The 16497-nt window shown below is 39.8% G+C and overlaps 1 protein-coding gene across 4 annotated transcripts in view; it reads left to right on the top strand.

Moving 5' to 3' along the window:
• The window catches only part of dnm1b (dynamin 1b), a gene marked incomplete at both ends in the record, with an annotated part of 60324 nt that extends 44327 nt beyond the window's left edge, over positions 1–15997 (top strand). The window contains 7 exons of one of the 4 annotated variants that reach the window (XM_081366839.1): positions 1477–1586; positions 5095–5206; positions 5383–5394; positions 9136–9306; positions 9547–9788; positions 10352–10549; positions 15937–15997. In XM_081366839.1, coding sequence (XP_081222965.1) covers positions 1477–1586; positions 5095–5206; positions 5383–5394; positions 9136–9306; positions 9547–9788; positions 10352–10549; positions 15937–15997 — 906 coding nt within the window. Of the gene's footprint in view, positions 1–1476; positions 1587–5094; positions 5207–5382; positions 5395–9132; positions 9307–9546; positions 9789–10351; positions 10550–11298; positions 11321–15936 lie in introns of those variants that run through there. The other 3 variants (XM_081366838.1, XM_081366837.1, XM_081366840.1) reach the window with 3 other exon arrangements.
• Between the last annotated feature and the right edge of the window lie 500 nt (positions 15998–16497).

Here is a 16497-nt window from a genome sequence, read left to right as displayed (position 1 = left end):
ATCCATCCATCCATCCATCCATCCATCCATCCATCCATCCATCCATCCATCCATCCATCCATACATCCATCCATCCATACATCCATCCATCCATCCATCCATCCATCCATCCATCAGTCATCTTTTCATCCAAGCATCAGATTATAAATTATAGCCTATACCAAACTTTTATGTTTTTTAGACGCTCTCTAACTCCAAAGTTTATAACAAATTGTAACTTTAGAACTCACCATTGTGAGCTGTATAATAGAGTATACTGGTCTTCATTATCGACACACAGACTAAAGCATTGGTACCTGTTCTACCATGGTCTGTTTCCATCATATCTTTGCAATTGTTGGTGCATATTCTTTACGTTCACAGAACTCGTATAAACTATCGGCTCCACTGGTATGAACTGAATTAGGGGGTATGCTGCACCTTGTGATTGGGATAATTTACAAAAATGATTTGAAGATTCAAAACTTGGTGTCAATATGTACTTTTCAATCTTTGCACTTTTCAAATGTTTTTAAATAAGTATTGGTACTGTTGTTATTGTAATACTGTAAGAATCTCTGTTGCTGCTCATCTTGGACACTTCTGAAAAACAGATTCTTAATCTCAGATTAAAGGACAATACTTCAATCAATAAGTTATTTTATAATATATAAGTATATTAGAGTTCTGGCTTCAAGTATGGTTAAGGTTAGCTGCTATACAGATAATTTTGTGTTGATGCTAAAATGAATTCCTCTGGTGGTTTGTAAGAGGGTTACTCAATATGTGCATGCTTCACCCTGTTAACATGCAAGTGTTTTCATCTTCACTCCCTCTTCTCCTCCTACACTCTTCATGTCGTCTCTCAATAGCTTTTAGATTCAAAAGGAATAAGCATCAATCAAAATGACAAATCAACATTTTCTGTCCCCTTTAGGTATACAATATGTATATATATATATATATATATATATATATATATATATATATATGTATGTATGTATGTATATATATAATAATAAAGAAAATACCCACACTTTAATAGAGTAGAGTTTATTTACTTCAATCTATACAGGATTTCCATCTCCAGCTTGTGTGTTCCTGATTAAGTGTATGAGTCATAACGCATGATACTCAGTGTGCCATTGCAGGCTTCCAGTGCGGAATCAATACTCGCTTCACAAGTACGTGTTAACCCTTTAATGTGATAGCTGCTTTGGACGAAACACAAGCACTAACAGTGTTGTTTAATACCCTTGAATTGTATTCATATACATGCAATCATGAAAGAATTCTAGGCTATGATACTACCATACAGAAGCGTGCAGTATTGTATTCTAAACATAGCTCTATTCTGTGAAGCTGTTTGTTTTTGCAAATGCAGGATCAGCTATGCCTATTTTGGTCTATAATAACTCTTCAGTAGTCCCTGATCTGATAGTGTTCTTTTTTGCTCTGTTCTTATTCCTCTTTAATTGTGCTTATTGCCCCCTGTAGGAGAAAGAGAAGAAGTACATGCTGCCATTGGACAACCTGAAGCTCCGAGATATAGAGAAAAGCTTCATGTCCAGCAAGCATGTGTTTGCTCTCTTTAACACTGAACAAAGGTAAGAAAAAAACAACAACATTTTACTCTCCACAGAGCTCTCGGAAATACAAAAATCAAATATTAATTTGCACTTCTATTCAAAAGTTTGGAGTCTGTAGGACTTTTTAATGTTTTTTTTTTTAAATAAGTCACTTATGCTCACCAAGGCTACATTTAACAGTAATAATAAAAAAAAAATATATTATATTTTTTATTTTCATATGTTTTGAATCGTGTGATGGCAATGCTACATTTTCAGAAGTCATTACTCAGGTCTTCAGTGTCACATGATATTTAAAAGAAGTCTCTTATGCTCACTCTTATGTTTATTTAATCAAAAATACAGTAAAAATGGTAATATTTTGAAATATTATTACAAATTTATTATATTTCTATTAATGAATTAATAGAAATGAATTAATTTCTATTTTAATATATATTTTAAATGTAATTTATTCCTGTGATGGCAAAGCTGAATTTTCAGCATCATTGCTCCAGTGTTCAGTGTCACAAATCATTTTAATATGCTGATTTTGGTGCTCAAGTATAATTTCTTCTTATTGCCGTAATACTTTGTTTCTCAATGGCTTAGGCCCATTTTTCGAAACAGTCTTACGATTCTCTAAACTGTAAGTTCAATTGTCACAACTGTTTGTTTGAAAAACAGAACTCTATTACATGTCTGCAAAATGTAGTAACTCACCCAAAACATTTTATTGATGCATCAAAACCTAGTTATTGTGTCAGTAAAACATGTTTTTGTCATAATGTGAGCCATAAACATCAAAACGTTTAAATGTTTTTCACCATGGCAATATTTGTTATATACAAATTTCATACAGTTTTTTTCTACTTTTTTTTGTTGACAATTTGTTGATAATTTGTTGACTTTGAAAAAATGTCAGTTTTGTTCAGCTGAACGCTCTTGTGTATCACACTGAGCTTTTTAGATTCAGATTTCAACAGAAGGTAAAAATTTACTAATTAAGTCAATACTGTAGTACACACACAAAAAAATGAACATTTGTATTTATGCAGTACATTTTTGTAAAATGTTTTACATGTAAAATGAAAATTCACAGTTGCTTGTTAATTTTTACACACTCTAGTATGTCTTCCCCTAACACCATCTCACATTCTTTTATGTCTTCCTATTGCTCTTCCATGGCAAGCAACTGTCAATTTTCAGTTTAAGTGTAAAACATTTTTACAAAAATAATTGTACTGTATGAATACAAATGTATTTATACTGTACTGCTATAGCTGCTGCTGTGCAGGGTTGTGACGTTCCTCAATGTTGAAACATAGTAGTGATTGTGCTGGGCAAACTCCATATTTATGTTTCCAAATTTGATTGGTTGATTAAGATTGTGATTACTATTTCAATATGACGTCAGGCTATTTGCCAATTTAACAGACATTACAAACATTCCATGTCAGATATTTATGGAATATACATGCATGTCTAACAGATTTTGACAACTAAATGCACCATTTAGCAAGTGATGGCTCACATGATGAAAGAATGTTTAGAAGTTGTTAAGAGTTTGACAATTTCACTAAAAATCAACTCATCATTTTTGATAAACAAGCAATGTGCGTTTAGTTACTCTGGACAATTGCACTTACTCTTTTGCACACATGTGCCAAAACACATGCAATTTGCTTAAAGGGATACTTCACCTCTGGAAAGATGAATGTGTATTTAAAATAGGTCATTTATGTAGAATAAATGTGAATTTTTTTTTGAATTTGGAGCTTTCTAGACTGAGAAAAGCCAGAAAATGTATTTTTGGCTTATGTGGATGAAAGACAACAACTCCCAGAATGCACTTGCTTCGCTGCCCTAGGAAGCCACTCCCAAGCCACGCCTACCGGTTAGAGAGCGCAGTTGAAAACAACAAGGTTAGGCTACTAGCAGAGCCCGTCTACGGAGAGCCTGCCCACTCACTCCCTATTAAGTCCTATTGTACCGAATTTTGGTTGTAGTACCACCAGAGTTCCACTGGGGGCGATCGCCATGAGTGCAAAATGAATGGGAGTCAATGGGGCTAGACGGCTAAATTTGTCTCTTTCACCCGATTGCCGTTTAGAAATCTCAGATCTGATTGTGGATTTTGCAAGTTCAACATGGGTTTTAGGTCGAAAGTTGAATGAACGAGTACTTATGTCGTTTTGATTTCTTACAGGTTGAGTTGTTGTTGCCCATAACACGCTAGCATTCTGCTAATGACGTCAGCATTCTGACGTCATTGACATTTTGAAAGACTTTTTGAAGCAAATAAGTGACTCTAAAAAATCTAACACCCAGCAATGTGTAATTTCTTTGCATCTCCTTTCGAATACAACATTCAAATTACTAGACAAAAAATTATATCCTGAGAAAAGTGGATTTTGAGGGGTATGCCGCCATTGACCTCCATTCATTCTGCACTCGTCCTGTGAGCGCCCTCATATGGAATCAGAGTGGAACTGCAACCAGTTCAGAAGCCGGAAGTGTAGTGAGAGTGAAACTTCTCGCCATATTAGACATTCTCTGCTACTAGTCTCCATGACGAGTTTGCCCGGGTTTTTGAGATCGCACAAAATGTCCGGGATTCTGCTTTTGCGTTCTACAGTCGCCATTCATTATGTTTACTGTGGCGAGCAGGACGAGACTGAGGGGCGCGGGAGAACGGCGCAAGGCCAGTTGCGTCATTACTGAGACGCGCCGATCTCGTATCTCTCACGGAGGAGCGGGAATTTTCTTTGCAGTGTTAAAACGCACATCAACCGATCACTTGTTTAGCTTTCATGTAAACACTACATTCAGATTCACCAGTCGGAATGAATTCAGCTAGATTGAAACAAAAGGTGTGCATGTAAACAATGAATGGCGACCGCAGAAAGCAAAAGCTGAATCCCGGACATTTTGAACGATCTCGCCCGCCGGACAAGTCCGGGAAAAGGAGGATGGTAACCCCTACTACTCAGCTTTCTCCTACTACTCAGTTTTCTCCACAGAACAAGAGCCTTTTAACTTAGTTTCCAAAGAAAGACGGCTGAACTGTGTGTACATTCTGTGAGGGAGATCCCACCTCCTATGGGTGGGTTGAAAACATGTGGAACAGCCCCTACTACTGGCTGTAGTCTTTAGCCTCTGGCCAGAAAATCCTCCGATGACGCAATATGACGATTTTTGCGTCATCAGAGGATTTTTTCCAGACAAAAAATACATAAATCTCTCATCTCATGGGCATATGAGGGGGGAAAGCATGGTAATTCGAAAATACTACAGGTTTTTTACTAATACAAAGCTTAATGCTAAATCCTGAAGTATCCCTTTAAATCAATAAGAACTTCAAATCTGATGTGAACAAGAATCTAATTGGAAAAAAAATTATCATTCGAGAATTGAGCCAAAGCGATTGAGAAAAACTGTTATTCTAAGTTATGCAAGTTATGCAATACATCTCAAATGACGGTATTGTATATACACAATCTGACTTCATTCATTGCTCATGCTCGTTGTCGGACTGTCGTCTCAGGAACGTGTATAAAGACTACAGGCAACTGGAATTAGCTTGCGACACTCAGGAGGAGGTAGACAGCTGGAAGGCATCCTTCTTACGAGCTGGAGTCTACACAGAGCGAATCACTGTACGTGAATGCCTCCACTGATTAACTCAAGTCATATTAACTTGAACATTCCTGTGATGTAACAGCTGACACATGTATATAACCAATAACCAACACAATTCTAACAAACCACTTTGAATTACACTGATAGCTTACTAATTTTATTAACTTATTGGCTTTCTTTGCTTTGTCTGCAGGATAAAGATAAGGTAAGTTTAAATTTGTCTCTGACTGTTCAATTTTTCCCTCCTCCAAACGTCTATGTCATATGCAAACTTATTTCTCTCTGAGTATCAGTATATGTTGTATTTAACAATCCTTTGAAATGATGGTGTGAACCCCACCATTAACAGGTTAAAAGTAGGGTAGGCAATTTCGGAGAGGATGGCAATAACAAGCTAGTTTTGAAAGCATTATCCCACCCTCCCTTCAGAGCGTCTCCAAAGCCACGCCTCCTCTAAACACATGAACGCCACAGCAGAGTGCAAAGCGTCACAAGGACGGCGTTAAATTACCTCATGTCTCAAAGCACATTACATTACAATAATAATGATCGTAAACAACTTACAGAGCTCTTACCTGTACCATCTGATGACTGCAGATTAATTTCGGTGTTGATAGTTTTGACATAGAAACGCATAAATTAAACGCATAAAACAGCTCTGGGTAGAACGTCACAGGTTGCCATCTCGTAATTATGGGAACGCAGCATGAGCTCTGTTTTGGTTCAGGAGGAACTGTATAAGGCGGGTGCTGTTTGTTTGTGGTGCCTGGCTTTGACATCGTATCATTGCATTCGGACCAAATGCAAGGATTGGACAAAGATGTTTTGGTCCGGAGACTTCCATAAGATATATTTGTACATGTTTTATATATTAATTAAGACCACTTCTATTATTGATTGCTATCAGGATGTAAAGTGAGTTTCAACCAGAATAACAAAAAGTTACAAAAATTGCCTACCCTACCTTTAAAGGGTTAGTTCACCCAAAAATAAAAATTCTGTCAGTAATTACTCACTCTCATGTTGTTCCAACCCCGTAAGACTTTCGTTCATCTTCGGAACACAAATTAAGATATTTTTGATGAAATCTGAGAGCTGGCTCACTCCTTCATAGGCTGCTAGGTAATCGATATCTGCCATCCCAGAAAAGTTAGTAAAGACATTATTAAAATAGTCCAAGTGACTACAGTGTCCTACAAACCTTAAGTTTATCAAGTGACGAGAATACTTTTTGTGTGAAATTTTTAAAAAAAAAATCACACACTTGACCAGCGTCGGCCAATAGTGATCCTACGTTCTGACGTACAACCCAGAAGCGTTGCGCTGTTACACTACATGAACTCACTCAGAGGCCCACACAGAAGAAAATGAATAGTTTAATACATTTTTTTTTTTTTTGCGCACAAAAAGTATTCTAGTCGCTTGATATACTTAAGGTTGTCACTTGGATTATTTTAACAATGTCTTTACTAACTTTTCTGGGATGGCAGATATCGATTACCTAGCAGCCTATGGATGTCACGATCCACACACGGGAAACAGGGGTTAGATCCAAAAGCAGTTTAATAGGGTAATCCGTAATCATAAAACAGTCCAGGCAGGGGTCAAAACCAAAGTAGCAATCCAATAAACAAGAACAATACAAAATAGGCAAGAAAGCAGTACTCAGAAGTGGTGTGACGAAACAAGGACTCCGTAACAAACACTAAACAGGCAGGAATTATATACACACAGAAAATAACAATCACGATGGGGAACAGCTGGGTGCAATGAACAGTGATGAGTGCAGACAAGGATTGTGGGGAATGCAGTTCCTATGGGAATGCAGACACCATGGGGAAGAGGACCTCTAGTGGACACCCAGGGAAACACAAACCAGACACTGTGACATAACCCCCCCTCTACGGAGCGGCTACCAGACGCTCCAAGACCCAGGGCAGAGACTTTCCCTTAGGCGGCCAGGGCGGAGCAGACAGTCCATCGGGCGGCCAGGGCGGAGCAGACAGTCCATCGGGCGGCCAGGGTGAAGACGACCCTTCGGGCGGCCACAGCGGAGACGACCCCTCGGGCGGCCACGGCGGAGACGACCCCTCGGGCGGCCACGGGAACAGGAACAGGCACCCGCTCAGGAACAGGCACCGGCTCAGGAACAGACACAGACACCGGCTCAGCAACAGGAACAGGCCTCTGCTCAGGAAGAGACACCGGCCCAGGAGCAGGAACAGACACCGGCTTGGCGGCGGCCATCTTGTCTGGAGACACCGGCTCAGCGGCGGCCATCTTGTCCGGAGACACTGGCTCTGCAGACGTGACCTGAACAGTCTCTGGATCGGCAGACGTGACCTGAACAGTCTCTGGATCGGCAGACGCGACCTGAACAGTCTCTGAATCGGCAGACGTGACCTGAACAGTCTCTGGATCGGCAGTGGCGACCTGAACAGTCTCTGGATCAGCAGACGCGACCTGAACAGTCTCTGGATCGACAGATGTGACCTGAACAGTCTCTGGATCGGCAGGATCAGCAGACGTGACGTGAGCAGTCCCTGGATCGGCAGACGTGACGTGAGCAGTCTCTGGATCGGCAGACGTGATGTGAGCAGTCTCTGGATCGGCAGACGTGACATGAACAGTCTCTGGATCGGCAGACGTGCTGTGTACCGCCACTGCGTAAAAGAGGGAGACAGCCCTCTTGGCCGTGGCAGGACTGATGGTGGGCAGCTCCAAGACCTCCGGGATGACCGCGGGCTGCACGGGAACTATCTCCGGGATGACAGCGGGCTGCACGGGAATGATCTCCGGGATGACAGCAGGCTGCACGGGCACAACCTCCGGGACAACAGCGGCTGCACGGGGACGGCCTCCGGGACAACAGCGGGCTGCATGGGCACGGCCTCCGGGACAACAGCGGGCTGCATGGGCACGGCCTCCGGGACGACAGCGGGCTGCACGGGGACGGCCTCCGGGACAACAGCGGGCTGCACGGGGACGGCCTCCGGGACAACAGCGGGCTGCACGGGCACGGCCTCCGGGACGACAGCGGGCTGCCGGGCACAGTCTCCGGGAAGACAGCGGCCTGCTCGGGTACGGCCTCTGGGTCTTTGGGGAGGCTGGAGGTCTTCCTCCTCCTCCGCCGTTTCTGATGGCGAGGAGTAGGCTCCGGGCAGGACAGGAACAACAGTGAAGGGAGCTCGGGATCGAGCATCACCGGCCCAGGGTCGAGGAGAGACTGAGGCGGAGAGTGGTGCTGGAAGTCGCCTCTAGTACCTCCTCCCCTGCGACCTCCACGGGTCCCAGAAAACTTGACCAGACGGGTTCCCTCAAACGATTTTTCATGCCTGACGGAAGGAGGCTCGGGGGATTTGGCCGCCATGATCTCCTCCGTTTGACGGGCCCATAGCGCAAAACATTGAAAAATGTTCATCCGCGGTGGAACCTCTTCGGCTTTCGAATTCCCCCTCTCGATGGCTGGGGAAGAGCCATGAAAACCCTTACCGCTGGATCTATACATGACGGAGTCCTTCACCCCTCGGGTGGCCACGGCGGAATGTAGTTCCTAATGTGAATGACACCGTGGGGAAGAGGACCTCTAGTGGACACCCAGGGAAACACAAACCAGACACTGTGACAATGGAGGAGTGAGCCAGCCCTCAGATTTCATCAAAAATATCTTAATTTGTGTTCCGAAGATGAACGAAAGTCTTACAGGGTTGGAACAACATGAGGGTGAGTAATAACTGACAGAATTTTCAATTTTTGGTGAACTAACCCTTTAAGAAAGGAGATCGATGCCAGAACAAACTTTCGAATTAATCGTGATCTAGATTGATTACTCATGATAGGCCTGCATTTATTTGCTTTACTATTTCACTCTTTGTTCCTTATTGTGTCCCTAATTTCATTAGTGCCAGTAATATGTAAATATCAATGTCTTGATGGCCCTCAGCAGAGTGATGCCAGTGAGGAGAATGGCTCGGATCGCTTCATGCACTCCATGGATCCTCAACTTGAGAGGCAGGTGGAGACCATCAGGAACCTTGTGGATTCCTACATGGCCATCGTCAACAAGACTGTGAGGGATCTCATGCCCAAGACCATCATGCATCTGATGATCAACAATGTAAGCTGTTTTAAATTACGCGGCTTTGATATACCTAAAATAATTCCAATGCAATTTCTATCATCCAAACCTAAAGGATCCTGGTGGGATCAAATAAGTATCATATAAGAATCAAACTGTCCATTCAAGAGTCAGGTTTTTCCAGTAGGATCTTACTGGATTTTAATTGGATGTTTCTTAGCCCTGTAGTCACTGACAAAAAATGGTTTTTATCCTTGTCTTTGCTTTCTCTTCCCATAGACTAAGGACTTTATCCATGCTGAGTTGCTTGCTAACGTGTACTCATGTGGAGACCAGAACTCTTTAATGGAGGAGTCAGCAGAACAGGCTCAGCACAGGGAGGAGATGCTGCGCATGTACCATGCTCTGAGAGAGGCCCTCGGCATCATTGGTGACATTAGCACCACCACAGTCTCCACTGCCATGCCCCCACCAGTGGATGACTCCTGGCTGCAGGTACAAGGAGGACCTTCAGGGCGCAGGTACAGTGTCATCTTTTTCAATAAATCAACATTGTTTTTGTTCAGAAAGTTTGAATTAGTTTTAAAAACTTTAAATTGTAAGATTTTAAGTTGTTTCAAAAGCTTGAAGTCTGGAGGTTTTAAGGCCACGCAAAATGTCATATGTTTTAGCACATTTGTAGAAGTTGCTAGCATGTTTTAACATTTTGTTAGAAAAGCCAGGAACACACTGCGCCTTAAAAAATGTCCAAATGAGGTACGTAGAACAATAACTCGGGAAAACAATGAAGGGGAACCACTAATTTGAATACCTTTTCGATTGATAAATAGATAGATAGATAGATAGATTCCATTCACTTGGCTCTCTGTTTTAGGAAAACTATAGATCCGATCAGTTTGAAAGGCAACCTGAGTCAGAACAGTCAAAAAGGTCTTGGTGGTGAGCTCGCTTGCTAGCTTGGTAGCTTTAAAACTCTTTAGTCAGAAATGGAAGTCTCAGAAGAAGAAGAATATTAAGTTTTAACAGAATATCAGTGTGTTGTCTTTCTCAAGCCAACATAATAATCTTTTAGTTTTCTCAACAGATCTCCAATGTCTAGTCCCACTCCCCAGCGCCGGGCCCCACCTGGGCCCCCTCGTCCTGGTGGACGCACAGCCCCAGGGCCCCCAACTGCCGGAGCACCTCCTGTGCCATCCAGACCTGGAGCCTCTCCTGACCCCTTCAGTGCCCCCCCGCCCCAGGTCCCCTCTCGTCCTAACCGTGCCCCACCAGGTGTTCCCAGGTGAGTCAGAGAGGACGTTTATTAGTACAGTAATTGTGCAAAACTTTATTACAATCTCACCTATAAATGAAAGTTATGATGTTTCAATGTAACTGATCAGGTGCAAATGCATTTGAAATGTTTAATATAATTAAATACAACCAAGCTGACAAAGTATGTATATTACCACTAATTGTGAGGAGTAATATGAGTGCTAATGGTATCGAGAGCAATGATCTACAAACTATCCTCCATTTTACACCCTTTACAGCCTTTCTGCCCTGACCTGATCCCTGCTCTTTAACACAAGAAATACAGATCAGTAACACGCTTCCTGCCATTTCTACTTCTCTCTCCTGTCACAATCCATTACTTTTTCTCAGCTCACACACTCCTATACACAATCCAACTCAGAGACCTGCGCTAACAAACCCCTCACATTTTTTTCAACTACACTGGTTATCTTTTCCCATCTCCTTGACATTCATCCATCCATCCATGCGAATATTCATTCCAATGCGGTTTGAATTCATTCAGTTCATTTATTGCTTGTATAAATAGAAACATCAGTGCATCAGATTTGTGAGATCATTCTCTCATGATATACATGCTTTGGAGGAAAAGATAAAGAAAACCTACCATTTAAACAGGACAAACCATGGAGATGATACATTTTTGATTCCTCCATTGACTCTTTTCTGTCAACCCATGTTCTCCTCAAACTCAGTCCCGCTAAATCCTTTCCACAATGATTCCGGTTATTCTTTCAGAATTTCTATCAGTGACCAATGAGGAGTTACGCAAATGGTATGTCCGACATATTGTCCTTATGTTACATCACCACGTCTTTGCATGGTTCCATCTTTAAATGTGTTAACATCTGCTGTCCCCTGACATTCTCATTCTCTAGATACTGTATGTCAATCAGATATGTCACCACACTGTCTGTTATTGTCTATTTATTTGTTCAGAGTATTTTATGGTTCTAATGGCACAACAATGCTTAGAACTGCCATTTAATTACATAAGGAAGTGATGTCTGGTTGAACAACTTGTATTTAGTTTCAAGCCATAGTTATATTTAAGGTTGACACAAGTTAACATGGTTTTAATGTATTTTTTAATCTTTAATTGGTCATTTTTTACATTATTTCTTTTTTTACTTATTAATAATTGTATTTAATTTAATTTAATTTATCTTTTAAAGTCCCCCTGTTTTAAAGTCCCCCTATTATATCCCTTAATAATTTTATCCCTGATCACCAAAATGACATATTTAAACATATTTACATATTTTTTCCTCGAAAAAAATCTTCATGCCTTAAATTAGCTTGAATGTAACTCTACACCCTTGCCTCATTTAGTAAAAAAACATATTCTATGAATATGCAAATTAGCCCCGCCTCCACTAACTCATACCAGCTCAGAGATCCACTCGTTGACGTGATTGGTTACAAGGTAGTTTGTGACGTCAGAAACACCAGCGATTATAAACCGTGTTTTTGAGACTGTCTTTGGTTCACTACAGTTTTAAGGAGAAAATACTCAGCAATGGTGATGACTTATGAATTATGAATTATGAAGCATATTAAAAAGACCACATAGACATATAAACAACATTAAAAGCTAGATTTTCACCACAGGGGGACTTTAAATAGTGTTGTTGTTTTGAGACAAATAGATCCCATAACACATCTAGGTTTTTCAAATACTTTTTTGATGTACTGTATATGACGTGTATGTTTTTATATGATGTGTGTTAGGTTTTTTTTCCACAGAAATAATTTATTTGTGAAAATTAACATGCCAAATGTTCAGTTATGGCTCTGCAAATCATCTAGCGGGCTATTTCTTGAATGTGATTTGGATTAATCACTGAAAAATCCATTTTCTTTTTTACTGAATCAGCACATTTTAATCTGATATGTAAGTCCTATATGTTTAATTAATAGCCTACGACACCACAGATTTTGCAGTTCACGAATCCTTTGATGAATCCACCTTGATTATCATGCAGTGTATGTTCATTTTCAGTATTCATTGTTACTGCCTTTGTCTTCATGTTCTTTTGTGTTGTTCCTAATTGCGTATTTTCCCCTGTTGTCTGTCTGTCCCTCTGTTTGTGTGTCTGCATCCATCAATCTGTCTGTTGTCATCTTTGAAGTCGGAGAGCACCGGCCTTCCCCACCAGATCCAACAAAGACTCGCTCACTGAGCATTAACACTGGCGATCAGCAGACACGATAACCACTGACCCCTCTGCCACTATACACATGCATGCTCACACACACACACACACACACACACACACACACACACACACACACACACACACACACACACACAAACAGGCGCACATATCTTTGTGGGGACTCTCCATAGACGTAATGGTTTTTATACTGTACAAACTGTATATTCTGTCCCCTTACACTAACCCTACCCCTAAACCTACCCATCACAGGAGACATTCTGCATTTTTACATTTTCAAAAAAATATCATTTAGTGTGTTTATTAACCCATTTCCCTCATGGGGACCGCTGGCTGGTCCCCACAATGGAGGTGATCTCAGGTTTTACTATCCTTGTGGGGCCATTTGGTTCCCACAATGTAATATAAACAAAAACACACACACACACACACACACACACACACACACACACACACACACACACACACACACACACACACACACACACACTCAATGACACAAGCACACACCATCAACACAAGCATAGTCCACATACATAAATCACGTTTACTTGAAGTATTTTCTCTTCCACAAATATAATGCCAGGAATGAATGTCAGTAATATTCAAAACTTATCTAATAATTGTACCAAGCACATATGTGGTGCCACTCTATTCCGTTACCAGCATATATCCTGTATTTAGGAAAGAAGAACACTAGTTATTATAAAATGCACAGGAACTGTCAATTTAAACCAGCCTATTACACGGTTTGCTTTAACATTTATGCACATGAATGCTAGATGACACTGACATGTTTTTTGCCTTTATTAGCAACAAATAAGCCATAACCAACATCTGACAGCTTCTCACCCCCTCAAAAAGAGTGACCTGCATGTTTTTCTTAAAACCACATTACTTGTCACACTGCTTCATTGACTCTTTCATAAAATTCTATGCTGCCATATTTTCTTTCTTAACAATGAACAAGTCTTATCTTAGTCCCCTGGAGTTTTGTATGGCCTTATAAAAGCGTTCCCTTTTAAACCGGTTCGTTTTAGTGAACCAGACATACCCAGCATACAATGGACTTGTAAGAGCTAAATCAGTGTAGTTTCTGACTGGCTGTTCAAATGACAGTAAAGTACTGTAAAGTACTGTATAAGTTTGTTTTTGTTTTTTAATAAATAATTTATTAAATGTTTTGAATAATTTTTTAATTTTTATTTAAATTTCAAAATTTTAATTTGACAGTTGAATTGCATTTCTTTTTTCAATGTTTTTTCTTCAAACTAAAATAATTGCTAATTAGTATTGCCTTGTTGACTGCTATCTGTGACTAGACAGATTACTAGGCGTTATAATTATGTTTTTATGATGACACAGTTATTGTTTATTAGCAAGCTAGACTGAAGATGGTTGAACTCACACACAAATTACAGCCAGTCACCTAATTATTAGCGTGGCTGTTAATTCATGTAAAAAAAAAAAAAAAAAAAAAAAAAAAAATTGATAAATGCAATATTTGAAAAAAATTAAATACAATTGCAAAATAGCTCATCACTCATCTTACCGTAGGTTGTCTCTTGAGTCGGATGATCATGTCGGGGTGAGAGAGGGCGTGCGCTTCTGGCACGAGGAGGATGTTTGAATGTTGTGTTTACAAACAGTAACTGAAAATCCTGCATACTGCACCTTTAAGGAAGAATCATTACAGTTTTTTTGGATTGCTTAAGCACGATTTTCAAAACAGGGCCCGTGTTTTCAAAACACTACACACAGTTAGCACAACCACACACCCAATTAGCAAAACACAACAGATCCTTTGCATAATTAAACACTCTTGTAAAAACTATACACTTCTGTTTAAAAACCACACTTTGTTACCATATGAAACACACACGTTTCACATTACTATACTCTGTTCGCACGAGTTACACTCTGCTGTGATAAACCTAAAACACTTTTAGCACTTCTACTTCCCTATGATTAGATACACAAAATAAATTTATTTAAAATATATTTTCAGAGTATATTTTGGAATATATGCAAATATTTGAAATTGGCCCAATAAATATATTTCACACTTAACATCATATATTTTTGTTATATTTCAGAATATATTTCAATGTATTTGGAATATATGGCACATATATTTTTGACACTTTTGGGGACCCATACAGAAAAAAAATACATTGAAAAATATTCTGAAATATAACAAAAAATATATGATGTTACAGTAAGTGTGAAATATATTTATTGGGCCAATTTCAAATATTTGCATATATTCCAAAATATACTCTGAAAATATATTTCTTTTGTGTATGGGTACCATCAACAAAGTACAAATATAATGTAAATTCACCAAACACTACACAAGACTAATGTTGCAGACTGAAGAAACTCATTTATTTCTCAACACGCCCAAAATGTTGACCTGGAGATTCATAATACTGTAACAAAATGTCACTTTACGTATTGTACTGTAAGTTTACTGTAAAAAAAACAAAACAAAAAAAAACCTAGACATTGTCTCTTCGCCTAGCTGGATCTGGCCAGAGAATTTCATCAACATCACAGGCAATGTTGTCATTAGCAAGACACCTTGGAAAGAAACGTCTTGAATGACTGCTGCTTTTTATAGTGCTTATACACCTGATTGGTGTGTCTACAATTAAGCAAACAAGTGTTTGCACACCTGATGACTGTGTTGAACCAATTGGTTGGACGGTGCGGTAATTTGACAGTCAGTGCTTTGGTATTGCAAGGAAGTGACTTCATGATAGATTTTTGTGTGTAATGTATGTTAAGTGTGTTTAGTGTTTTGCAAATCACTGTGTGTAGAGTTTTGCAACAAGTGTGAGGTTGACAATGTGCTTATAGTTGTGCAAATATGGGCTGATGTTTTGCTTCTTGAGTGTAAGGTTTTGCTAATAGTGTACTACTTTTAATTTTAGTGTGTAAGCAATCCAAAAAAACTGTAAGAGGAATTGCAACTGCAGCCATAAAATTTCCATATTTGTAAAACATCAGAAAAAAGGAAAGATAAACATGTCTTCTTCACATCAGTCATAGCCACCACAATCACAATAAGTGCCAATATTAACGAAAATGAGCAAAACTAAGCCATCATACCATATACTTGACATTGACAAAGCCATGTTTTCCCTTTTTTGTTTTATTTGCTGTTCTTTTTTTCTTTTTCTTTTTTGTCTTTTAGCCGTCCAAGCAAAGGAAGCCCTTCTCACAATGAGAGTCCAAATCCTTCGTTTGACTCTTAGAGCCAAATATCCTTCCTCCACGTCCTCCTCCTCTTTCTGTCCACTGCCTCTCATTCTCTGTGCTTTTCTTCTGACCAAGTGCATCCTGGGATTGCTGCATGCCTAGCATTACAGCAAGAACAGATGGAATTGCTGAAAGGAAAGGCAGAAAGATAACTGAAGAATGCAGGAGAGCTGTGGGGTTAGTCACTCCTTCTGTCTGTACTATATACACTAATCACATCGTAATGGACCTCTGAATAATACACCCAGTATGGACTTGTGTCAACATTCGAAGTCACTGCAATGTTAAATATACTGAAAATGCTGTGTGGTGTTTGTGTTTACAAACTAGGCAATGTCGACTTATTATAGAAGTGTCACACAAGCTAAACGTGTATCTGCCATAAGCATACAGAATATTCGTCTGCACGCCAGTATACAGGATAGATACACAAAGTAAACATCAGGATTTTTGCACTTGTTACTGTATGTGGTACTTTTGTGTGTGATTGTATCCT

The sequence above is a fragment of the Scardinius erythrophthalmus genome, assembly GCF_964197995.2.
Source record: "Scardinius erythrophthalmus genome assembly, chromosome: 5".
Classification (NCBI taxonomy): Eukaryota; Metazoa; Chordata; class Actinopteri; order Cypriniformes; family Leuciscidae; genus Scardinius; species Scardinius erythrophthalmus.
Note: the sequence above shows the minus strand (reverse complement) of the source record. Positions and strands in the feature narration are given on the sequence as shown.